General features: G+C 48.4%; 1 protein-coding gene across 1 annotated transcript in view; it reads left to right on the top strand.

The window, feature by feature from the left end:
- Nucleotides 1-26,480, top strand: part of KIF13B (kinesin family member 13B) — a 712,974-nt gene that overhangs the window by 346,029 nt on the left and 340,465 nt on the right. Inside the window, exon 17 of the mRNA XM_085613040.1 lies at nucleotides 7,661-7,874. Coding sequence (XP_085469166.1) covers nucleotides 7,661-7,874 — 214 coding nt within the window. The remainder of the gene's footprint in view (nucleotides 1-7,660; nucleotides 7,875-26,480) is intronic.

The raw sequence follows: 26,480 nt of genomic DNA on the forward strand, positions 1-26,480 counted from the left end.
GTACATGTGTGTGTTTCCATGATGGGGAATGAACAGCAATATCTTTATGAATGCCAACAAACTTGTGAGCATTGATTGCATTTTGCGAGGCCAACACTCCTCTCGACCCCCCACCAAAAAACATCTTCTCTACCCATGAACAATCCCCGGCCAACCATAACCCTTCATTTGTTGGCGATGAACCTGGCATTGTGCAGGCTTCCACTATTAGGAGAGCGCCTTCAACCAAGGCCCACAGTCCAAGGTGCATGGTACAGGGCACGTGGGAATCCCAGCACTGATATTACCGTTCCTGGACAGTATTCCACCTCCAATGCTGTGCAATCCTCAGATTGTTTGGCTGAAATGAGGAATAACACGCAGGACCCGTAATTACTGTCCCTTTCCCCAGTGTTTATTCTTTCTTAACGCAGTGTTTCTGCACATGGATTAATCCATTCTCAGCAGGAGTAACCTGTGCGCCAAAGTACAGGGCAGCCACTAGGTGCGAGTTTACACCTTGAGAGCTCCGATTCGGGCCTGAGATATCCCTCCGCTTGATTCACCCCCATGCTGAACACCTACTTAAATGAATTGGGGCCCCAGCGCTCACAATTGAAAACGTGAATGGTGGGCAAGTTGACAACTTGCCCTCTTCGTAGACATTCTCTCTCCCTGATAGACTCCCCCCAAAGGTTAAAGTAACGTTAAAGTTAGGTGAGAATTTCAGTGACAACGTAATATTTTTATTTTAAATGTACAAAACCAAGTTATAGTTAGCTCTGATAACTCGTATAAGGGTAGCTTCCAGATCTTCACCTCTGAGCAGGCACAAATCTTTTTAAAATCATTACACAATTCTTCAGTTGGTTAATAGCAGTAGATACGCTGTGTTTGGTTTGGGTTGTATCATGAGATGATCTCGGAGGATGTTGATCAGCTGGAGGGCTTTTTTCTTCATAGTCCCTCTCCGCATTTCATCTATATTTGTATGATTGTTTTTAGGTCTCGCCTGACCCAGCGCATGCGCTGGTCTGGCGAGACTTATTGAGAGGGCTCCAAAAAGTGCTACCAGGCCAGCCTAGAGCTACAGTGCATGTGCGCGGGCGCGCGCAGCGCGCTTTACCGCGATTACTTTCACGGCCGGAAGGCCGCTTTGCATAGCCAATAGGTCTTGCTTTTGGGACCTTATAAGTATTTAGTTATGCAACTGTTGCATGGCTAAACACTTATAAGGTCCCAAAGGCGAGACCTATTGGCTATGTCAATGCTTGTTTAATGGGGTGATAGGGTTGGCCTCCCTCTGAATGCCTGGGTGCAGTTCCATGGCACCAGTGATAGGAAGCAGCACCCCTTATCTCCAGGGACTGAGAGCAGGCATCACCTCTCAAGGAGATCAGGGAGAGGAGGAGAGGGGTTGGGTTGGAGGGTGGCAGGGAGGACTGGGTGGGCGGGGCAGTGGAGTAATTGCAGTTGAAAAAATTGGAAAAATCGTAGTTTTAAGAGAAATGTCATCTTTGGAATAACTGTGGGGAGATGACCTGTACTTGCTTTAGGTGGAAATGATCTGTAATTGACACTTTATGCAGTACATTGTTTTAATGCACTTTTGCACTTTGTGCCAGGCACTTTTGCATTTTTTGCACTTCTGCACTTAATGCATTTTGCATCTTTACGCTCCTTAATTCTTCTAACTGCTCTCGATAAGATGAGGGAAACTGATGGGGGACTGCGGACCGGTTATTATTTATTACAAGTTAAGCTCCAAATTTTTTTTGTAGTTTTTGATTTGGTCCGAGATGAAGGCGAAATATGTACTTTTGCACATTTAGCACTTCAGAGCACAGGCACTTTAAGCCCCTGTTTTATAGCTGTGATTTTTTCAGTTTGATTTTGGCATCTGGGTTATATGTCATGATGGGTCTCTTGTTGTATGCGATCGTAAGGTTTGCAGGCCTGCTGAGCAAGATAGGCATTCTTGATTTTGGAAGCATACAGAGGGATGAATTGAAGGTCTTCTCGTTCAATGCTAACGGTCTAAACAAGAATCGTAAAACAGAAGCCATTGAAAAATGCATGTTAGGACATGTCCTAGATATAATTTTTCATTCAAGAAATCCCTAAAAAGCACTCTAAATCTGACAATTTTCATATGTTTCAGACATGGTCAGGGTTTGAAAGTATCTCCTCCTTGTCTGCAGTCAATATAGGTGTGGGTATTTATATTAAGTATCTGCAGATCGGGATTTCAGCTTCCCGGATGGATAAAGACGGTAGATGGTCTTGGACTATTGGGTCAATAGTTGGCTCTCGCTTCACATTTGCCACAATATATGCCGCACTATAAGACCACCCGAAGCATTGGTTGAGCTGTTTCAGTCATGTATGATCTTTATTGGGGTTATGATCTTTATAAGCGATTATTGTAAGCTTCTTCAAAAAGAACAAACACTACGACAATGTAAACTCTTACAGACCAAGCATTTTGCTTAATTCTGATTATAAAATAATAAAACTGTTGGCAAATACATTGAATCAGGTAGCAGAATTGTTGCTAAATAAGGATCAAAACGGTTTAATAGCAGGAAGACAGTTGTCTACTAACACACATCTAGGTGACGCTCTAGAGTTTCTTAGCACCAAACATATTCCAGCTCGTATGTGCATCTTCGAAGTCGAAAAAACTTTTGATTTGGTTAATAGTCAAAAACGTATTCATTTTAAAAGCTTTGGGGTTTCCATCTCAAATTATCACCACATTAACTTATCTTTAAGAAGGATCATGTGCTCAATTATAAATTCCACCGAAGCAGGAATGAGTAAATTCAGCCGAGAAACCAGGCAGGGATGTCCACTGTCCCCTGTTTTATTAGCTTTTGTTATTAAAACCATTGGCAAGTGCCATTAGAAAGGATAATCAAATCAATGCCCCAGTTAATGGAATGTGTAAAATTAAGCTCGATATTGAGAACCTCATGCTTGTTTTGGGACCAGGGACAGCTGTTTAACGGAGAGTTTCAGAAAATTTTCCCGATGTTCAAGAGTTAGGCTGTTATAAGATTAATGAAGCACTAACTGATATTCTGTTATGTAACTGCATTTTAGACACTTACACATCTGATTTACTACCATTTAGTCAATTCAAACCAGAAATAGTATTTAGGGATATTTGCAACACCCTCTGTCGATATGATTTGAACTATAAATCTCTAATAGAAAGGATAAAATCTTTTCATTTTTTTTTTTTTTAATGGATCCTCTGTCCACTTTCTAATATGGGGGAGAGGAGTTGGCCTAGCGGCTAGGGCGGTCGACCTCCAATCTGGGGAACCGGGTTCGTCTAGGCAATGACGCTGAACATCCTGTGATTCTGGGCAAATCACTTAATCTCCCCATGCCTAAAAAAAAAAAAATGTGTCCTCATGTAACACAACTGGTGCTATGTAAAGCGCTCTGATACCGGGTCAAGTTTGCGCTATACAAAACTCTGTTTAAAAAAAAAAAAAATATATATATATATATATCAGAACTAACTCGAATGCCATGCTTTCATATGGACTAATAAATTGCCTCATCTTTTGCTCCCCCTATTGTAGACGTCATCAAAGGAAGGTGGTTTAGGACTGCCAGACTTCAAGCAGTATTATTTTGCTACTTTTGCACCTTTGTCTTTCCGTTCTTATGATCTTCATTTGTCAATTGTTTTATAAACCAGTGTTGACCGAATATAGTATTTCATATTTTATGCATCAGACTAAATCACCAAAGCAAGTCAATTACAGAAGTACGTTCTGGGCTCTGAAAAGATAGGACCAATTGTTCCGTTCCTACTCTTCCATGTTTGAAAACATCTACCCGGCTAGAAGATCTCAGGCTGCTAGATCAGCCACTTTTGGAAGGATACATTGTCCAAAGATGGAGGGTAAACTTAAAAACATTATTAAAAAGTGTGGTGTCACCGGGGCTCCCCCCCTCAAAAAAGGGGGAGCATAATAAATTCGCATCAGGAGCCTATTTATCATTCACTGCTCTGGCAAGGAGTGGCAGCATAAATGCCCTGCAAGGCTTTTTAGTCATTTTTTAAATCCTGGTTGTGCCCTTTCTACTAACCATTTTTTATTGTTGTGGGAGACTGCAGGGAGTGCAGCAGCCCCCCCCCCCCCCCCCCCCCAAAAAAAAATAACACAGTAAGTCTCATGAATCATTGGATCCATGCCCCCAGAAGAGCATAACATAGTTTTTTTTAAGCACTCCCGAGTTGGATCTGTATGCTGTTGAGCTGAAGGGCTGGGCCCCCTTGTGGTTGATTCTATGTTTGCATTTAGTGGCCTGGAAAATGTTAAACACTAAGGCAAGTTTTATATTTTTTTAAACTAATGCTTTGTTATAAACATTTTGTGACAATCACTATTATTGAACAGTGTAATGTGTGAATTTATTAAATATGTATTTGATTATAGTTATTATAGTTGTAATAATATCGTATTTTACATATTTTTTTTTTAAGTTCAGAAATTTACTGGATAAAACGAGAGGTTAAAGGGATGTCAGTTAAGGCATATAAACATATAGTTTTCAATTAACAAAACCACTGAAATTCACCAGTTATCGTTATTACAATTAACTATTCATATGAAAATTAGACACTGCTACAGCCAAAATGACTGACTGCAATCACATCAAATTTGGCAGAAAGTGCCCCCGGCAAACATAGTGCTGCCACATCATTTCAGAAGTCGCTGTGATATTTTTAATGATGTCATAGAACGTCATCAGTGATGTAATGTGTCAGCTAGTGAATTTCGGTGGTTTGTTGAAAACGGTATGTTTTAAGTTAATGTTTTCCCCAACTATAACGTCCCTTTAACATTAGTTTTTTTCATTTCTAATTTTTTTAATGTAAAGTAAGATGTCCACCACTGTACATGGCATGGGGTTGGGACCAGGCCCTACACCCAAACTCCCGCGGAAGTTCACCACGCACGTCCTTTGGCTATGCACGGCATGGATTAGCCAGAGGGTCAACTGCCTTTACGCGGCCAATCCACCACAGACACACATGCGCCCCTTTTTTTCCTCAACGTTTTTCTGATCCCGCATGAGCAAGCGTGGTTCCTGTGGGACTTTTATCGGGAGCCTCGCTGGCTCCCGATAAGTACCTCTGGATTGCAGCAACCCAAAGAAAACTTTATTTAAAAATTTGATCCCCGGGGGAGTCCCTCTGGGACTCATCCCCCCAGTTCCAGGGCGATCAGGCTACCTCTACCCTGCCCCCTTATACCTTATTTTTTATTTTTTTATTTTCAGTACAAAAGAATGCGTTTCCATGGCTTGAAATGACAGCCAAAACATTCCTGCGAATGTTGTGGGCAGCCAATATGAGCACAAGCTCCCGCGGAATTTGCAAGATCTTTTCGCTTCCACAGGGGCGAGACAGCCTATGGGAAAAGAGGCCCTCTCAGGCAATCAGATTGTTCTATTATTTAAAGTTGCATGCTCGGAGGACTCCACACGAGTCCTGCAAACCAAACATATTTTGAACATTAATTTCTCAAAAATTACAGAACGGATTTATACCAAATCACAAAAAGCACAATTTCTGGGTAAAGATGCAGTTTACTGCCAAATTTGGCATAATTCCGTTCAGCTATTTTGGCAGTAGCTTGGTCAAATTTTCCTACAGAAAATTGCTTGGAGAAAATGCTTTTTGGGACCCCCTCTTTTTTCTCTCCCCACTTGATAGATCATCCCAAAACTTTCTAGGATGGAGCTAAGATGAATGAACTTTTTTAGGAAAGTTTCGTGAAGATTCATAAAATGCCACCAAAATTATTAACAGACCAACAAACAATCCTCTAACTAGGTCCTAACTATATATATCTCAAGATAAAACCCTTTAAGGCTTAGAGTGCAGCATAAATTACGCAAAAAAGGAAGCATGGAACTCTGGGTACTTTCCAAGTTTAGGCGAAGGGCAGCTCCTTTATGTGGACCGCCCTACAACACCACCGACACTCTGAAAGTGCTCACCTCAAATGTCTGTTTCTCTAGGAGAGTTTCTAAGCATAGGATTAGCAAGTGCCATCCACACTCTACTAAAAAATGACTCAAACCTTTTACCACTCCAGGTACAACATTACAGCTTTAGATAATTCCCGGCTTGCGCTCTCCTGTCCGGGTAACACAACTTTGCTCCCGTCCAGATGGAAGCACTGAAATAGGCTGCTCCTGCCCCAGCAGAGTAACAAAGTAATGGAGCGACTCCTGCCAGCCCTACATTTGGAGCTGTCGGGAGAGCCAGATGGGGCAGCAGTAATCTTTTGCATAATTTATGCAGCACTCTAAGCCTGAAATTCTATTGTCTTGACTTAACTAGAGCAGAACACATGTCAGAGTTTGCTTTCATTCATTCGAGGTTAGCCTGGATAGTATTTTTCCAATCCAAAACTGTAATACTGTGTGCCTGGAGTGGTGAAAGGCTTTTGTCATTTTTCAGCTCTGCGTGGATGGCACTTGCTAATCCTGTGCTTAAAGACTTTGCTGTAGAAATGGCAAAATATTTAGTCCCTTTCTAGATCGGCATGGATGGTACTGCGCTAATCCGATGCTTAAAGACTTTGCAGTAGAAATGGCAAAGGGCTTTGTCACTCTCTAGCTCGGCGTGGATAGCACTTGCTAATCCTATGCTTAAAAACTTCGCTAGAGTAACAGACATTTGAGGTGAGCAGATGGTGTTGGAGAGTGGTCCATATAAAGGAGCTGCTCTCCACCTAAACTTGGGAACTACCCAGAGTTCCCTGCCTCCTTTTTGCCCTGATCCAGTAACCGTGGCCATCTTGGGAGCAGGCAGGTACCATACTCCATTGAGCAGGAAGGTTAATCACCACTTGTGGAATTTAATTTTCCTAATTACCTCGGGTTGTGGCCATCAAGTCAGGGACTCCATACATTTAATATAAATGGTACCTGGTTAACATTTTTAGCCCAGCTGTAAACTCACTTATTCATGCAGATAGTATAACAGCCCTCAGATGGCCCACAACCCGCCCCACGATCAAATTACATATCAAGATTTACTTTAACAAGACAACCTGTTTTCCGAGAGGTGAAACTTGATTCCGCTGGATTACTACCTCAATCAACACACTTTGGCTGTAGGTGAGCCTGTGCTGGGCTGGCAGTAGTGCCGTGGCATTCCTGCATAGCAGAGGAGCAAAATGTATGTCTGCATCCTGCATTCCTTGGGCTCCAGTATCATCATTCCAGATGTGGTCCCACCACCTGGTCTGGTACAGAGAGACCCAGAAATAATTCATGAAAGGGAAACTTAACTATGAACTGCCTTAACAGAACAGAAGACAGTCTGGTGAGCCTTGAATTTTTTTAACTTGTCCTGAGAAAAGTGTAATTAAATGAAACTCACTTGCTTGTGTATTATAACAGTTCTCATTTAAAACACCCTGATACTTTTGGGTCTAGTTTGCACTGTATAAAGCTTTAAATAACCAATTGTGTGAGTGATTGTGTTGTGCTCTGATGTATTCTGTGATATGCTGCAAATGAACCATATGACACTATGCTGCACTTGCTCTGAGATCAGTAGTGGCTCGTAGTAGTGTTTAACAATTAACACTGAGAGCAGTGAAGGAACTAAGAGCACTGTTCACTCTTTGTCCATCAGATCCGATGCAGAGCATCCTGCAGAGCCTGGAACAGCAGCACGAGGAGGAGAAGCGGACAGCACTGGAGCGTCAAAGGGTCATGTATGAGCATGAGCTGGACCAGCTACGCCGGCGACTCTCCCCGGAGAAGCAGCAGCAGTACCGTAGCATGGATCGATTCTCATTCTCTTCGCCCAATGCCCAGCAACGCCTGCGACAGTGGGCGGAAGAGAGGTGCGCCTTTTACGAGAGATGGTTCTGTGAATGTGTGCTTCAAGATGGTCCTGTAGGTGTGTGCATCAAGATGTTGCTGTGCATGTGTGCAGCAAGATGTTGCTGTGCATGCGTGCATCAAGATGGTGCTGTGCGCATCTAGATGGTGCTGCGCTTGTGTGCATCAAGAATGGTGCACATACATACACCTAGAGAGGCTTTAGGTCTCTCCATTCATTCATTGATCTGTTGAGCTGTCATTCACATTTTGCTTCTCCGTGTGATAGGCCAAATAATTTACAGTGCTTGTGTTCTTTGTATTTAATTTTTTAGTTATCCTTGTATGTTTGAGCAGTGTCTTAAAGGCCTGTGAAGTGCATTGATCCTAAAAAGGGCGTTCGAGGCATATGTGCTGTAGATGAACATGCTTTTCATACTCATGCCATCTAGTGTTGGGTCCAGATGCTTGCAAGTTGTTGTTCTTGGAAGAAGTCTTTCCTAGTCATGAGGTAAGATGATTTCTCCTTTCGTGATAGTGCGACTCCATTGTTAGTTTTTTTCCACCATCGGGTAAGGATGTGTATTGCAGCGCTTCGGTTCAAAACCATCCTGCGGGTTCCCCTTGGTGCGCAATCCACCTCAGCAGTGTATTATTGTACGCGTTTCCCTCTCTCCGTCCATAAATTTGATCGGGAAAGTCTCTTATCTTCAATCGAAAACATCGTGGGCGGCCTTCGGGCCTAGCGCGTCAGTCCATTCTTCTGCCGATGGACTAGACCCCGTTTCAATTCTTTCCTCGGTGCCCCTCAAAAAACTCACTCAGATCTACACCAAGTCTGCAACTTGTGGCTCTCACCGCAGCACAAGGAAGAAGATTGTGAGGCCTGTCATTCGTTCAGATCGAAAAAGACCCTTCGAGATCGTCTGGCTCGACGATGAGAAATGCAGAGCCAAAGCACTCAGCATACTCTGGATATCTTCAGAGAAGAATCCAAACAAGAAGCGACGGCTACAGATGAAGAGGAGGCCTTATCGGTTGTAGAATCAGATTCCGACCTAGAGATCAAATTGGAGTCCGAAGACATTCCAGTAGGACGTGAGTACTAAAACCCCGTACCTCATAAGCTATCTAACACTAAACATAAGGCTTCAGCACCACATCTGCCTTCAGGCCATGGTCGGCACCGACCTCAGTCCTGGCAACAAATTAAGTAGTCAAGCCTTCCAGCTCTGGATCGAGCTGAGACCGATCGTCTTCGGACCCATAACATTCTGCTCCGAAAGACCAATCTAGTTTGGAGCCGAAATCCTCTGTTTCAAAATAAAAGTCAGATTCCGAGCTGAAACCTTCTGCTTCGAAGGACAAGTCGGTCATCAACAATTTCTCCCTATTTGGCAATCCATAACATCAGACAAATGGGTGCTAGACATTATCTGACATGATTATTGCCTGGAGCTCACGAGCAATCCTCCCAACATTCCACCTCACACTCGCAAACTCTCGTCAGAACACCTGCAGCTTCTCAAACAAGAGGTACAAGCTAGTTTAACAAAAGAAGCTATAGAAACAGTTCCATTACAGTATCAAGGTTCAGGAGTGTACTGTCTACTTTTTAATCCCCAAGAAGGACGGCTCCTTAAGACCAATTTTGGATCTAAGGAAATCTGTAATACTTTCAGAACATTTCCACATGGTCAGGCTTCAACAGGTCCTTCCACTGCTACAGCAAGGCAATTTTATGTCCACACTAGACTTAAGACGCATAATTTCATATTCCGGTTCACCTAGCTCATCGCAAATACCTCAGGTTTGTGATAGCAGTAAAACACTATCAATTCAAAGTTCTCCCGTTCAGAGTAACTACTGCTCCTAGAGTATTCACAAAATGTCTGGCGGTAGTAGTGGCACATCTCGGAAGACAACAGATTCAAGTCTTCCCATATCTGAACGACTGGATCATCAAAGCCAGGACACACCAAAAGTGTCTACACCACACTCAGACTACATTAGACCACCTCTACCAATTGGGTTTCACAGTCAATGCTCAAAAGTCTCACCTTCAGCCTTCACAAATGCAGTCTTATTTGGGGAGAGACTCTAAACACTTGCACAGCTCTAGCCTCTCCCATTGCAGCCAGAATTCAGAATATTCAATCTCGGCTAATACAGTTTCAGGCCAATCAATACTTAGCAGCCAGAAAGTTCATGCAACTGCTAGGGATGATAGCATCTTGCATAGCGATAGTGCCTCATGCTAGATTGCACATGCGTCCTGTACAGGAGTGCTTAGCACGTCAGTGGAATCAGTCTGGGGGTCAATTAACAGATGTAGTGTTGGTAGACCGCCGCACCCATCATGCTCTGCAGTGGTGGAACACACCAAACTTATCAAAAGGGCGGTCTTTCATCAACCCTGTTCCACAGATCATGCTAACAGCCGATGCATCCCTCACAGGTTGGGGTGCCCATCTTCACAACTTGACAATTCAAGGTCTATGGGACAACAGGTCTGCCCATCAAGTATCTAGAGCTCTAGCTGTATATCTTGCACTGAAAGCTTCTCAGTCTCACTTCATGGGGAAAGTTGTCCTAGTCTGCACCGACAACATGACATCAATGTACTATGTACAAAAACGGGGGGGGGGCACATTCTCTGCAACTGTCACGCCTCTCTCAAACAATTTGGCATTGGGCAATTCATCACAGGGTCAATCTTCTGGCACAGCACCTCCCAGGAGTGGACTATCTGATTGCCGACCTCCTAAGCAAAAGGTGGCAACAAATTCACAAGCGCAAACTTCATCCGCAGGTTCTCCTTCCATACTTTCAACAATGGGGATTCCCACAAATAGATCTGTTTGCCACAGTGGACAACTCAAAATGCCCAAACTTTGCCTCCAGGTTCCCACACCCTGTATCCAAAGGCAATGCCCTATGGATGAATTGGTCAGGGATATTTGCCTACTCTTTTCTGCCTCTCCATCTCTTTCCATTTCTGGTTCGGAAGCTCAAAAACATCACACATACTGATTCTAGTAGCTCCCACTTGGGCTCGTCAACCGTGGTTCACGACACTTTTAGAACTGTCAGTAGTTCCACCTCAAAAGCTACATCTCAATTCCAGTCTTCTCACACAGATTCACGGAGAAGTCAGACATCCAAATCCCAAGGAGATCAATCTAGCGATTTGGCTCCTGAAGTCATAGAGTTTGGAAATCTTAACTTGCCACCAGAATGCATGACCATTCTTAAAGAAGAAAGAAAGCTTACTACCAGAGCATGCTTATTTATTTTATTTCTGAAGTTTTATATAGCGCTGGCCAGACCCGAGGGTATCCGAGCGCTTTACAACAGTCATATTGCAAAAGACCAAAAATACAAGTAGCAAAAATACGGTGAAAGTATCAATACAGGGGCGTGGCTAGGCGCGTCAAGATGGCAGTTGCACTCTAAGAGTGCTCTGGACTCCTCCATCATCCGCTCTGTGATCCGCTGCCATTCGCCCTCATCCAGCCACCCGTACCTGGGGTCAGCGCTCCTGCCTCTGCCGGTGTTGTCGGACAACCGGCGCCGCCACAGATTGCGGTCGGTGAGGCCTCACTCGGAGGCTAACTGTGTCTGGGTCCGGGGCAAAATGGCGGCTCCTCACTCCCGGCTTCCGCGACAGTGACTCCTGGCCCGCTGACGGCGGGGCAACGAGACGGACCTATCAGCGGTGGCGGGGGTTGTCCCGCCCCCGCTTCACGACTATCCGCGGCGCTGCTCTGCACCGTGTTCCCCGGGTGGAGGCCCTGCATACTGTTGGCCGCTGTGGACCGCGGCGGGGGTCTGCGCCGCCTGGGTCGCGGAGGTGGGGACCGGCTGCCGGATCGGGCAGCGGGGGCGCCACGGGTGCTCCCCCTCTGGCGACGCGACCGTGGGAACTTCCTCGCTGCCTCCTGTGTGTCGGCGGATGAGGCGGCCCCCTTGATCTGGGGCCCGGAGGTGAGCGGGGCAGTGCTGCGGTGTTGGAGGCGGCTGGGCGGGGATCCTCGACTGCCGATTCGGGCAGCGGCGAGCGGACATACTTCTCCTCACATCACTGTAGGCCCCCGGGCCCGCGATGGTGATCAGGCCTTGAGACCACTTCAGACTGGGAGCTGTTCCCCCGGCGCTGGCATATTTGTGCGCCCTCCGGGGGTAGATTTGTAAGACTGAGCTACGTGCTACAGGGCGGGGGCCCTGCATAACCTCTGGGGGCCTCACTGCTGGCTTGACCTGGGCCGCACCTGTGGAGGGGGCGCCATCTTCTCACCCCCTGTATTCTGCTGCAGTGATTGGACCTTTCTTCTGGGCCCGGGCAGTGCCACTGCTGATCCCTGCATACCCTGGGGGCTCGGGTGCTGCTGCCGCGGTTCAGTGGGCCCCATCTCCACCTTTTGGGACTCCCACGGCCCGGCGTCGACTGGCCTGGTGTCCCCCCCCCATTGAGACTTGGTGCGGCGCCGCCGCGCCCACGGGAGCCGGGTGTCATCCGGAGTGGGCTCCCCGGTCTCCTTGGACTCGCTCGCTTGGCTCGCGGTCCCCTGGGTCGCTGCCGGAGCGCCGCGCAATCCTGCCCCTGTCAAGACCCTGAACCGCTTTGTTGGGGGGTGTGCCCTTGACTCTAGGGGTGCTCCCGTAGCTTTGGACCGGCTGCCCGGAGTCACCGAACTGGGCTTGTCCCTCCCGAGTTCGGGGGGGCCTATTGGGCGCCCGTTCCTGAGCATCGACGGCCCGGGTGTTGGAGTTCCCCCTCCTCCTCTGCAGACTGGTGGCCCACCGGGCCTGCGCTGACGGGATCTGACCCCGGTGGCCATGGGCAAGAGTCGCACCCAGCAGGCTTCGGCCCTCCAAACCCAAACGGAAATGGACCGCTTTACCACATCAGGAAAGGACCCTGGCAGTGCGGCACCCGGCGAGTAGGGTGCCCCCGGGAGCGACCTTACCGCCATCCTGCAGGTGATAGGTGCCTGGCAAACATCTGTCGAAAATAAGATAGGAGAGGTGCGAGTTGATATGGCCCTCCTTTGCCAAGATCTGCGTAATGCGACGGCCCGTGTCTCGGAGGCGGAGGCCCATATCTCTACAGCGGAGGACGACATTGGCCAACTTAAGACCCAGGTGGCGTGCCTTCTGTCCCAGACCTCGGAGCGCCACCGCCGGGCTGAAGATGCGGAAAATAGGTCGCGACGCAACAACCTCCGCCTCGTGGGCTTTCCGGAGGGAGTGGAGCAGGGTCGAGTGGACACCTTTGTGGAAACCTGGGTGCGTTCCTGGATGCCCAAGGACTCCCTCTCGCCCTGGTTTGTCATCGAGCGGGCCCACCGCTCCCTGGCGCCTAAGCCCCCGCCGGGGGGCCCTGCCCGTCCCATAATCCTAAAGGTTCTCAATTTCCGGGATTGAGACGCTATCCTAGGGGCGGCTAGAGCACTGGGCTCGCTGCAGTTTCAAAATACCCGGGTTATGGTCTTCCCGGACTACACCAGGGAGGTGCAGGCTCAGCGGCAAACCTATGACGAGGTAAAACGGAAACTCCGGAGCCTGGGTCTACGCTAAGGTCTTCTCTTCCCAGCCCGGCTTAACGTCCTGTTTCACAACCAAACGCTCTTCTTTGATACCCCACAGGCGGCCTGGACCTGGCTCACGGAGGAGCGGCCTCTCTTGGCTCGGTGGGCCCCCTCCCCTGTGCATCGGACCCCTTCACAGCCGCTCCTGCATGCGCCTCGGCCACAGAGACGTCGGACCAGATCCCGCAAGAAACAGGACCGTCGAGAGGGAACATCTCCGTCGCCGGGTGTGTCGCCCGGGCGGCCCTGTGCCCAGACTTCGCCCCGGGGCTTAGGTTCCCTGGGCCCCCCTACACCACTACCGGACCCGAGTGGAGGGCTGGGACCAATGGAGGCCCTACGATATCTGACAATGATTTATCCAGGAGTCTGGCGCTCCGCGGCTCTGATGAAGATGAGGCAGCCTGACGGGCATTGACACTTCCGGCTTCCTAAATGGCCTCTGCCCCTCCGGTGTATAACTGCTCCTTCGTCAATTCAAGCAGAGGCGGTGGGGCCCAGTGAGCGCAGCCGGTATTGGTCTCTGACTCCGAGCAGTTCTTGTCGCTTCCTCTTCCCCTTGTGTTGGCGGGGGGGTGGGGGGGCCTGGTCCCGGGGCTCGCACAGGACGTTCATCCTACTTCTCTAACTCCTGGGACTTTCTCGCAACTTCCACTGTAGGTGGTTATGGATGTATTGGTAATGGATGGTGTGTCTATATCCGTACAAGAGGTGGGGGGGGTCCATCTCCACCATGTCCTATTCTGCTAACCGTTTATGCTTAGCCTCTAGTTTGCCTTAGCACTGTTCTTCTTTTTAGGGCGACAGATGCTTCATTTTCAGAAGTGTAGGATGGGGGGTTGGGGGGAGTGGGAGGGGGGGGGGGAGGACCGAGGTCCTCCGATGGTTTGTTGTTTTTGGCCGCCCACGGGCCGCTGTTTTTTGTTTTTATTGGCAGACACCCACGCACAATTGCCCGTGATGTGGGTAGGAGATCCACCAGCCCCCGCTGTAGCGGCCCTAGACGCGGACTCTGGCGTCCCTTGGGATTCGGGGGTGCTCGAGCAACCCCTTTCCCTTCCACACACTACGCTTAGCGATGGCACCTACTTTACATAGAGCCTTACACATCCTTTCTTGGAACGTTAACGGTCTACTGGACCGGATCAAGCGCACTGCGGTCCTTCGCAGCGCCCAGCGGCATGCCCCAGATATCTTTTTTTTTTTTATGTTTGAAAGCTTTATTAGAGAAAAATAAGTATTACAATAAGGTGACATCAGCAAATATGAGAAAAAAGGTATAAGATGGGACAAAGAAAATAGAAGCAGCCAATATCACAATGAAAAACAAAGCATTATAAGTTATGGGGAGGGAAGGAGGGGGGGGAAGGGAGGAGAGAAGAAAACATAAACATGGTATTTATCGTAGAAGATGGGTAAGCAATAATAGGAAATACAGTAAATGGCAATCAAAAAGTACAGTAAAAAACCATCATATGAGTAATTGCATGAATGAAAAAGAAGTATGAAGAAGGTCAATATAAAGCTAAATAATTACCATATTGAGACTGAAAAATATCATGAAAAACTGCAGGCAAGAGTACATGTGTTCAGGGGGGCTTGAAATTATCTGAAGATAGTGGAGAGTAACTCTTTTTGGCGGATTGATCAAGGTATAGAGTAAGAGGTAGCCAGTAAAATTCAACATTTCGGGAGGGTTTACAGGAGGAAGCAAAGGCAACATCAAGTCTGTGTGAGTGACATACAAGATTCCACCAACAATTGAGAGACAATTTGTTCAGAGATTTCCAATTAGAGACAATATGCTGTAATGCCAGAGCCAGCATAAGGTCAAAAAGACCGCGAGAATGTGGGGGGAGGTCTAAATCCTCTGAAAGGCTACCAAGAAATACTAAAGAAGGAGAAAATTGAATAGAGAGGTTGAAAATGCGAGAAAGGCGAGAGAATAGCTGAGACCAGAAAATACGAGTTGAAGGACAGAAGAAGAAGAGGTGGAAAAGATCCGCAGAAGGGGCATTACAGGTCCAACAATTAGATACAGCATCAGGTTGAAAGCGAGAGATAGAAAGAGGAGAAAGGTATAGTCTGTGGTAAAAGAAAAATAGGGATTGAGTGAGAGAGGCAGTACGGGAAATCTTCAAGGATCGAGCCCATATTTTGTCCCAGAGAGAAGTCGGCCATGAAGAATGTAAGTCTGTCTCCCAGGACAATTCTAATTTTGATTTGAGACGATCTGGATTGGGGGCTGAAAAGTACCGGTAAATGATGGAAGCTTTAGGAGTTGTAGAAAGGACAGTGAGTAGAGAGGAAGATGAGGTAGGTAGATCTTCAGAGGAGAGAGAGTAATAACGATCTAGAATGGTTTCCATAAGGATAGGGAATTTCTTTGCAAAAGAACGAGGGCAGTGGAATTGAGACCGAAATGCAGGAAATGAGCAAGGGGATGACCCATCAAAAAGATGACGTATCCAAATGATACCTTTCGCTCTCCATGAGGGCCATGCAATAGGTCGGTTGTTAATTAATAGAAGTGAATTGTACCATATAGGCAATAGTAGGAAGGATTCCTGCGTTACTGAGGAAGGTGAAACTAAAGGGCGCAGAAGAGAAGGGGGGCGTGGCTTGGCTGCCGAGCGGAATGGCTGCCTGAAACCGCAGCTCCGCCGATCGAGCACAGAAATCCTTCAATTATTAGCTGAACTGGGGTGCGAGCTCGGTCCTCCCCGCCCGAGACGGTAGTCCTGGGTGTCCGCCCTGTGCTCTGGCTTTTCTGACCCCGTCGGCGGCTTGTGGACGGAGAGCGGCCCGCGGGCGGCGCGGAGTCGTGGCGGCCTACACCATTCGCTAGAGCCGGGGCCTTGCGTGTGGAGTGCCCGAAACCTACGAGGGGTGAGGCGGAGGCGGAGGCTGTTCGCTCGCCCAAAGAAAAGCGCACCCCGGCGAAGGTCTCACCCCCTACGGCTGTCGGAGTGAAGCTGAGGAGGCGGCGGCTGGTGTGGAAGACCGCCGAACGTCCGCCCCTGGATCGCACGACGGCGCACGGCGACGGGCCCGGGCGGCTGATCGCAGCGGCGGCCATTTTGCCTGAAGCAGAAGTCCCATGGTCGAAGGTTCCAGGGAGACGATCGGAGAGACGAGGCCGGCTGCCGTACATGCACCGACAATACTGTGGTGAGGTTGGAGCGTTGACCTGTGAAGTGGAAAGTGCACGGCTGTACTAGGGTTGTCCTGCTCCGGCGGCCTGCGCTGTGACTCTCCCCGCCTGCTCTGCTTAGGGTGCGTGCCCCGCTATTGGAGACCCAGCCATTCAGCCTACATACTGTGACTTACCGACCTGCTGCCCTCGGTGAGACGCGGAGGGTCGGCGACTGGTGGCGGCTGGTGAGTGGCCATGGGCAAACCGGACACGCGGCAGCCGAAAATCACTTTCGACAAGTCCAAGCAGAAGCCGCCGGACCCAGACCCAGACCTCCGTGAGGCCGAATCTTCTCGAGCGGACCAGAGTGGTGCTCAAGAGGCGGACATTAAGGCCATGTTTCAGGAACTGAAAACAAGCTTACATGGCATCGATGGCAAAATGGATGCGCTGGCTGCCCGCATGGACGGTATCACGTCCCGCATGGACAAACAAGAGGGGAGAGTGGAATCGCTCGAAACACGTGTGGCCGACACGGAGGAAAATCAGACCGGCCTTGCCGGCCAACTTAGGGGCATGGAGAAGATTCTAACACTCATTCAGCAGAAAAATGAGGATTTAGAGGCGCGCTCGCGGCGCAACAACGTCCGCATCACGGGTGTGGCGGAAACGACGGACATAACCAGCATGGAGCTCTTTGTCGAACAAATGTGTAAGGATCTGTTTGGGTCGGGATTGTCTCCGATGTTCCTGGTCGAGAGGGCTCACAGATCACTGGGGCCCAGGCCTAAACCCGGTGCACCGCCCCGGCCTATTATTGCACGAATCTTGAATTATAGGGACCGGGACGTGATCTTACGAATGGCAAGGGACATATCGGACTTGCAATACAGGGGCAACCACATTGCACTATACCCGGACTATACGATGCAGGTTCAAGCCGCTCGGAGGGAATTTTTGCCGGCGAAGAAACTTTTTCAACAGGCGGGCACCAAATACTCCCTCATCTACCCTGCTAAACTCCGGGTCCAAGGTCCCGGTAAGCCATCCTTTTTTGTTGACGCTAAGGCGGCTATGAAATATGCCAAACAACTGTTAAAGGACCAAAAGGCTCAGACACCGGCAGTTGATAGGCTAAGTGACGTTGAATGACTACTCCTGTTTGCTCCTTGTTAAATCGCTGGGTGTCGCCTGTCTACGCTGTGCTGGGCCATATTGAGAATGTTTACTTCCCTGGAGTTCCAATTTCGGATGCTATGAGGGAGCTGAGCAGGGCTGCGGGATTGGGGGGGGATGGTCCTTGAGCTGGTACACTAGTCTCGCGCTCGATCGCCCTGTCACAAGTACAGGGCCTGTAGGTGGCCAACCTGCGTACCTCAAGGGATGATTCCCATTCACTGTTCACATTTAGAGACTGTAGTTACAGTTGTTGTAGTTGGGAGGGGGTCCAGGGAGTTCATTGCACAACCTGATTGGGGGGTTGGAGCGGGAGGGTTAGGGGTTTGGCTGGGGCTGGGGGTTTTTGTTGTATTTTATTTAAGTTTCAGAGCCGGGTCGGAGGTGGCGAAAACTGCTATTGAATCGCACGTTGTGCGCAGCGCGCTGTCATGTCGACAGTCATCTAGCAAGAGGTGTACTGGCATTTACCGGGCAGGCTGCCCAGCTGGCCGGGTGGGATGTGTGTTGTCTGACAGGGACGGGCTGCAGGAATCGATGCAACGAGCGGCGGGTCCGTGGCCTGCTCGAGTTCTATTTCCCTGCTTGGTGCCTGGTGGAGGTTCCCTGCCCTGTTGGCGGGCGTACGGATTGCTGTGGCATTGCCGCCCTCATATATTGGTACCCGCTGGATTGGAAATGCGTGCTTCGAGAGTTGGTGTGACTTGGCCGGGTGACTGGGGGGTAGGTGTATGCTTGAGGCTTGCCCGAAATCTGTCAACATGTATGGTGCGGTGAATAGCATAAAGTGTATTACCTGGAATGTACGGGGTATGAATGATAGGCGGAAAGTGAGACTGATACAGGCCTTTCTGATTAGGAAGGGTGCGGACATTTGCCTTCTGCAGGAGACGCACCTGACGGACAATGCTGCGCAGCTGCTCAGACACAACCGATGGGGTGAGGTAGTTCACGCTCACTACTCTAACTACTCTAGAGGGGTGGCGATACTTATCAGAAAAGGGCTTCACTGGAGGACGCATGAGGAAATCAGGGACGTGGGGGGCAGGTTTGTTCTGTTGGTAGGTTCGCTGTGCGGCGCGAGAGTGATTCTGGTGAATGTTTATGGCCCGAATGACGATAATCCAGATTTCTACGAGGGATTGTGGCATAAGGTGCGGAACTGTGGACCTGCTGCGATACTGTGGGGAGGAGACTATAATGTGGTACTGTCAGATACTGCAGATAGGCAGGGCACCACTCGGGAACATCACCCTAGGGCGTCGGAGGCGCTTGGCCATATTATGCAAGAGGCAGGGCTGGTGGACTCCTGGAGGACACTGCACCCTGAGACCCGCGCCGGTACGTGTATCACAGCTCATCGTGCGGCCTGGTCCAGATTGGATTTCTGGCTGCTGTCCAGAGATCTGCACTCATCGGTGTTAGAGGTGACTCACTTGCCGCGGTCACTTTCTGATCATGCCCCGGTTTGCTTAACGATATCCACCCCGCCGCAGTACATCCAGCCGTTTAGTTGGAGATTCCCGTCCCGGGCTCTGCGCGACCAGGTCTTCCAGCACTCTTTGCGGGAAAAACTGGAGGAATACTTCGCACTAAACGTGGGCTCAGTAGATTCACCTGGCGTGCTCTGGGAGGCCTGTAAAGCTGTGACAAGAGGCCACTGCATGGCGCTAAAAACTGGGGTTTTACGCTCCATTAGAGCTACTCTCGGCGGGTTGGAATCTGAACTGGCTCGGCTTGAAGCTGCGATGGTGGCAACCCCGTCTGGTGGTGCGAGTGCAGACTTCAGGACGAAACTGACCGAGTATCAAGAGGAGGCCGAGAGGGAGGTCAGGTTCTTGTCCAAAGATTCTCAGGCCAGGCGCTATGGAGAGGGTGATAGAGCTGGCCGAACACTAGCAAATCTGCTGCGCCCGCCACGCGGGTCGGAGCATATTCTTGAGATACAGGAGTCGGGGGGTGCAGTAATTCGAGATCCTCCGGCTATACTGGCGGTGATGACAGACTACTATAAGGACTTGTACACCTCTAAGGTGTCCCCTGACGACACTATTATTAGTGATTACCTGGACACCATAGCTCTTGCATGGTTCAGTAATAGTGCCCGACAATACATGGACCTCCCCTTCACGCAGGAGGACATTCGAGCGGTTATAGCCGCTATGCCGCTCAGCAAGGCACCAGGCCCAGACGGGCTGACGGCAGCCTTCTACAAGGAATACGCAGACCTACTGGTCCCTCACCTGCATAATGTTTTTGAGGAAGCGATGGAGGTTGGCATCCTCCCTGCCTCGATGCGAGAGGCCCTCATCATTACGCTGCTTAAACCTGGCAAGAATCCTGTTACCCCGGACTCATATCGCCCACTCTCGCTAATTAATCTTGACGCCAAAATCTACGCGAAACTACTCGCTGACCGCCTGAAACTTATGCTGCCTCAGATAGCGTTGTCCGATCAGTCGGGCTTTGTGATGGGGCGGTCCACTTCCCACAATCTTAGAGTGCTGTTTGGGCTCCTGCATTATTTGGATCCCAAGGTACAGGCCGCGGCCGCATTGCTTGACGCCACTAAGGCGTTCGACTCACTCGAGTGGAAATTCCTACGGGCATTATTCACTCGCATGGGTTTCAGCCCCTCCTTTGCCAGGCGTATTGGAATAATCTACAATCACCCGACGGCTAGGGTACGGGTCAATGGTCAGACGTCTTCCCCGATCCCCATAACAAGAGGCACTCGGCAGGGCTGCCCCTTGTCGCCACTGCTGTTCGCTATTGCGACGGAGCCGCTGGCGGCTCGTTTGCGCCAACACCACACTCATCGCAGTATCGGCTTCACGTCGCGTGGCCTGCTGGTCTCTATGTACGCCGACGACATAACCATATATATGATGGATCCATCGGAAAACTTAGACCCACTGATGCGTGAGTTGACAAGGTACAGCGGCCTCACGGGTATCGATATCAACTGGTCAAAGTCGGCGATGTTCCCGCTGACGGACGGTACGAGTCAATGCCACACGGAATTCCCGATTGACTGGGTCACTGATGAGATTAAATACCTGGGCATACGGTTTAGCCGATCGATACAGGACATATGGCTGGCCAATTTTGGGGTGGCCGTGGAATGGCTGGAGTGCAAAGTGAAGCGCTGGAAAGCGCTGCCACTATCTCTGATGGGCCGCATAGCAATTGCTAAAATGGTGGTCGTTCCTAAGTTTCTTTACTTATTCGTAAACATCCCCGTGCCACTCACTAAGTCGTTCTTTCGCCGGCTCCGCTCCGCCTTGATTGAACTGGTCTGGGCGGGTAAGCAGCCCAGAGTGGCCTGGAACCTCCTCACACTTCCCTTCCGTCAGGGGGGACTCGCGGCCCCGGACATGGAGCTATATGCGTACAGTGCTCAGGCCCAATATCTGCACTACTGGCAGCACCCGATCCCTTACCAGCCGCACGTGGCCATCGAGATGGATGTTGCGGCCCCCTGCCCCCTTCGTGCAGCGGCATATCAGAGCTACAGACGCTCCAGGGACGACATTGACACTGTTGAGATGGTGCGCTGGGCCTGGTCAAGCATTGCCAAACGTGCAGGCGTGGATGACTTATATGCGCCGAGTATGCCCCTCGCGGATAATCCACTATTGGGGCCATTGACGGACGCGGCAGTGGCGCGGCGGGCGCAGGCCTGCGGACTGAAGGTTGCGGGAGACTTGTACCCGGACGATACCTTCCTCACAGTGCGGGACATGGCGGCAGCGCCGGAACCGACTGCCTCGGAGCTTCTTCTCTACTATCAACTGCGGTCCGCCTGCAAGGGCAGGTACCCTATGTTTCCAGAGGCTCCGCCGACGATTGCGGCCTTGGAGGACGTACTCTCGAACTCCTCCGCGCGCAAACTGATCACACGGATCTATAGAGCTACTCAAAGCACGGCTCCGGTTGCGCACACTGATTCCAGATCCGCGTGGGAACTTGAAGCGGGTATATCTATTACCGAGAAGCAGTGGGAGTACTGTTGCTCCCAACTTGAAAACCTATCCCCTAATTACAGGCTGCGGTTGGTACACTTCAATTATCTGCACCGGACCTACCGGACGCCCATTCAATTGTGTAGGATGGGTCTGCGGTCTGATGCGTGCTGTTGGAGATGCGGTGCGCAGGATGCCGCGTTCTATCACCTTGTCTGGGTGTGTGGCCCCATACGTGACTTCTGGATTGCAGTCTTCAATGCCGTGGGGCAGATCGTGGGGATGGTACTGGGGCCGGACCCACTTATGGCCCTATTGGGATTCGTTAGAAATGTGCCCAAGACCTCACGTAGGCTTGTGGCCATTTTATTATTACTTGCTAAGCGTCAGGTAGCGCTACACTGGAAGAAGACAATGCCGCCAAACGTGAAGGCCTGGATAAGATCGGCGGTGTACTGTAGGGAGCAGCTGACCTCATACTGGGACCAGCTGCCGCAGCGCTCGCGGCCTGTAGATATCTGGCAGCCACTGGTAGACTGGTTGGCTAGTACGACAGCGTTGGAAGATGACCAAGCGGGCTGATCGTGGCTTAAATGACGTGGAGTGGTTGGAGTTCGACTGTGGGGTGCTGTAAGTGGTGATCCGCCTGGCATAAGTGATCTGGGATATGGGGTTCGTCCGCTGAGAGGGGTTGTCTGCCGCTTGTTCTGTCTGGGCGGGCTGTGGGCGCAGCGTGAAGATGATTATGTCATTTCGATCATTTACTGTTTGCTTTCCTTCGACTCGGGCTCTTTATTAGTTCTGTTCTGTTCGTTCCATTGTAAAATGCTGTATTGCCGTTTGAAAGTACGATCTCAAATGCTTGGGCGGAGTTCCGCCTCGAATACTAGCTGCCTGCCTCCGGGTTGTTGGCTGAATAGCGGTGTACTCTTCGATGGAACAATAAAGGTTTTTGAAAAACAAAAAAAAAAAAAAAAAAAAAAAAAAAAGGGCGCAGAAGAGAAGAAGTATGCTTGAATAAAAGGGGATTAAGGCATGGGGCTTTAGAGGTAAAACGAATTACTTCTTGGAAAGAGTACGGAAGCAGTAGTTCCTGTTCAACAGAAAGCCAGAGGGGAGAAAAAGGGGAGGGTTCCTGAGATACCCAGCGGGAAGCCTGTCGAAGGGAAAAGGACTTATGATAGAGGCGAAAGTCTGGAAAATTGGTACCACCATTAAGTTTAGATTTACGTAAGTTGAAAAGCGATATGCGGGCTTTTTTCTGCTTCCAAAGAAATTTGGACAACGCAGAATCAATGCGACGGAAATAGGAGTTTGGAATACGAAGTGGGAGCATGGATAATAAGTAAATCAAAATAGGGGCAATCATCATTCTGATGGAGTCAAGACGGCCCCACCAGGAAAGAAATAGTGGATTCCAAGAGGTGAGTAATGAGTCTATCCTAGATATGACTGCATTCATGTTGAGTTGAATGGAGGAGGATATAGAGCTAGAAAAAAGAACACCGAGATATTTAATTTTTGTAGAATTCCAAGCAAAGCCAGTAGCCGTGAAAAAGTGGGGGAGACAAAGTTTGGTTAAAGGAAGAATCTCTGTTTTGTCCGAGTTTATTTTGTAACCGGAGACCAAGGAGAATTTCTGAAATTCGTCTAGTAATGCGGGGACTGAGGTAGGCGGGTTAGAAATAAATAAAAGAATATCGTCAGCATATGCAGACAATTTAAGATGACGTTTACCGTACGGGAAGCCAGAGATGGATGGATTATTGCGTATGGAGGTAAGGAAAGGTTCAAGCGCTAAAATAAATAAAAGATGTGATAAGGGACAGCCCTGACGAACACCACGTTGGAGTGTGAATGGGGAAGTGAGTTGACCATTAACGAGAACAGATGCTTTGGGCATAGAATATATCAAAGAAATATAAGATATGAATTTGGGGTTAAAGCCGTGCCATTTTAAGGAGGCCAGAAGAAAAGACCAGTCGACCCGGTCAAAGGCTTTCTCAGCATCTACTGAAATGGCTGCAAGGGGAATCGATAGTGAAGGGGCTTTACTTAAAACATTAAGGAAGAGTCTAGAATTATCCGAGGTCAAGCGGCCTTTAACAAAGCCGCATTGTTCTTTCCCTATAAGATGTGGTAGGAGCGGGTCAAGGCGAAGAGCTAATAGTTTCGCAAAAATTTTATAGTCAACATTAACTAGAGATATAGGTCGATAATTTTTACAGAACTTAGGGTCTCTACCATCTTTAGGGATAAGGCATATGGTAGCGTCCTGAAAAGAGCCTTGGGCTGATCCAGTAGAACAAAAAGACTGAAATAGAGATAGAAGGTGGGGTAAAAGAAGGTCTGAGAAATGTAGGTAAAATTCAACTGGGAAGCCGTCAGGTCCTGGGGTTTTCCCCTTAGTGAGGGAGGATAGAGCAGAGGACAGTTCCGAAATCGTAAGATCAGAATCAACGGCCGAAATATTAAGGTGGGAAGTATCTGGTTGAGGTATGTTGTCAAAGTAGGATTGAATAAGCTCTGGGGTGGGAGGGTTTTCCGGAGTATATAAAGTCTCATAAAAAGAGTGGAATTGTTCCAAAATTTCTGCATTGGTATGAAGAAGTACATTAGAGGGGGAATAAATAGAATCAATATTAGTACGTTCTTTACGAGATTTTAAATAGTTAGCTAACAGTTTACCTGATTTATTTCGACCTCCATAAAATCGCGCGCTGCTCCGGAGAAGAAAAGAGGAGGCAGAGTCTGTGGTAAGTTTGTTAAAGGCAATCTTAGCCTTAAGCAATTCAGGAGACATAATCTTATCAGAGGAAGTATAGAATTGATGTTCCAGAGATTTAATATGAGCAAGGGTGACTTTACGTTTTTGAAGGAATTTTTTCTTCTTTTTAGAGACAAAATCAATAATAAAACCTCGGGCTGTGGCCTTGAAGGAATCCCAAAGAATATGAGGTAGGGTATCAGGCGTAGAGTTAAGATGAAAAAATTCAGAAGCAAAAGCACGAAAAGAGGAGGAAAAAAGAGGATCAGTAAGAAGAGAAGGGTTGAAGCGCCAGCGAGAAGATTTAGGAGTAGGAGGAAGAAGGTCAAAAACAGTAATAATAGGAGCATGGTCAGAGATAACAATCGGTTCAATAGAAGAAGAAATAAGGTGTTGAGAAAGAGATGAAGAGAGAAAGATATAGTCTAAGCGGGAGAAGGAAGCATGAGGAGGAGAGAAGAAGGAGAAATCCATAACGTCTGGGTGAGTGAGTCTCCATGAGTCTACAAGATGAGTTTGGGTAATAGTGTCAAGGAATTGTTTATGTGGTTTATGAGGGGAGAAACGAACAGAGGATCTTCGGTCTAAAAATGGGTCAATGATCTGGTTACAATCTCCACCCAATAGAAAAGCATCATCTTTATGTTGAATACATTTTGCTGTAATGGAGGGCCAAAAAGAGGAGTCAAAACATGTGGGACCGTAAACATTGAATATCGAAAGTGGGATATTGTTAATTAGTAGTTTAGCTAAGACCCAGCGTCCCTCGTCATCCTTTTCTTCTAGAACTACTTTACACTGGAGTCGCTTATGAATCAAAATGGCTACTCCATTCTTTTTTTGAGAAGCAGGAGAAAATAAAACAGTTCCAACCCATAGTCGCTTTAGCTTTAAAGATTCGATGTCAGATAGGTGAGTTTCTTGGATAAGGACGATATCTGGATTGTAAGAGGAAAGGTGGGAGAGTACTCTTTGCCTTTTGATAGGGTGATTAAATCCTTTCACATTCCATGAAACAACTTTGAAGGTGAAAGCTTACTAAACTGATCTAAATCAAGAATTGCAAAAGCATACTGTACATGTAATAATAATTCAAACTGTATAGAAGTATTAACCATAAAACTCTTCAAAAAGGAAGAAGGAAGAACAGGTAGAAAAGGAAGAAGAAAAAGGAAAAGGGAGGAGGAGAGGGATGGGAAAAGGGAAGGGAGATCAGTGGGGAAGGAAGAAGGAAGAAAAGAGAGAATGCATAGAAGACAGTACAAATCCAGAAGGATGACTGTATTAAACATACCTGAAAGAGAAAAAATACACATAGGGAAGGTGGGGAGGTGGTGATGCTTTACGAGACGTACGGACCAGGATCAGGAGGAGAACCACATCGAGACCGCACAAAAGGAACATGGAATGGGACAAGGTGTTGAGAGGAGTAACCGATACATATCCGTCTGGGGAGGAAAAAAGGGAAAAAATGTTAACATACATAACATGTAGACGTAAAAACAAAAGTCCAGAAAGTAGAAAAAGAAAATAGAGGGATATATAGGAGATGCCAGAAACAGATAAAGGAGAGAAGAGATACGAAAAGAGAGTGTAAGAACTGAGATGAGAAGTAAGGAGAATACATGAAGTCAAAGACAAGCCATTAGGAAGACAAACAAGTTAAACAATAAAAATCCAATTTCAGCCACTGGTCGAAGCAGAAGAGGAGGCGTCCATCCCTTCTTCACTGTGTAGAAGAAGAAAGTTCCTTAATTCTCCAGGTTCCTGAAATGACCAAGTCTTTTCTCGATAGGTGACTCTGAGAGTACAAGGATGAAACAAGCCATATCTTGCTCCCAAGGCGCGCAGAGAGGGACGCATAGCCAGAAATTCTTTACGTCTGGAGGCAGTGACGTTAGAGACATCCTGAGATAGATATACTCGTTGACCTTGCCAAGACACTTGTTTTTTACTCCTCGCAGCTGAGAGAATCAATAAAAGATCTGTGTATT

Source organism: Triturus cristatus, chromosome 6 (genome assembly GCF_964204655.1).
Source record: "Triturus cristatus chromosome 6, aTriCri1.1, whole genome shotgun sequence".
In the NCBI taxonomy this organism is placed as follows: Eukaryota; Metazoa; Chordata; class Amphibia; order Caudata; family Salamandridae; genus Triturus; species Triturus cristatus.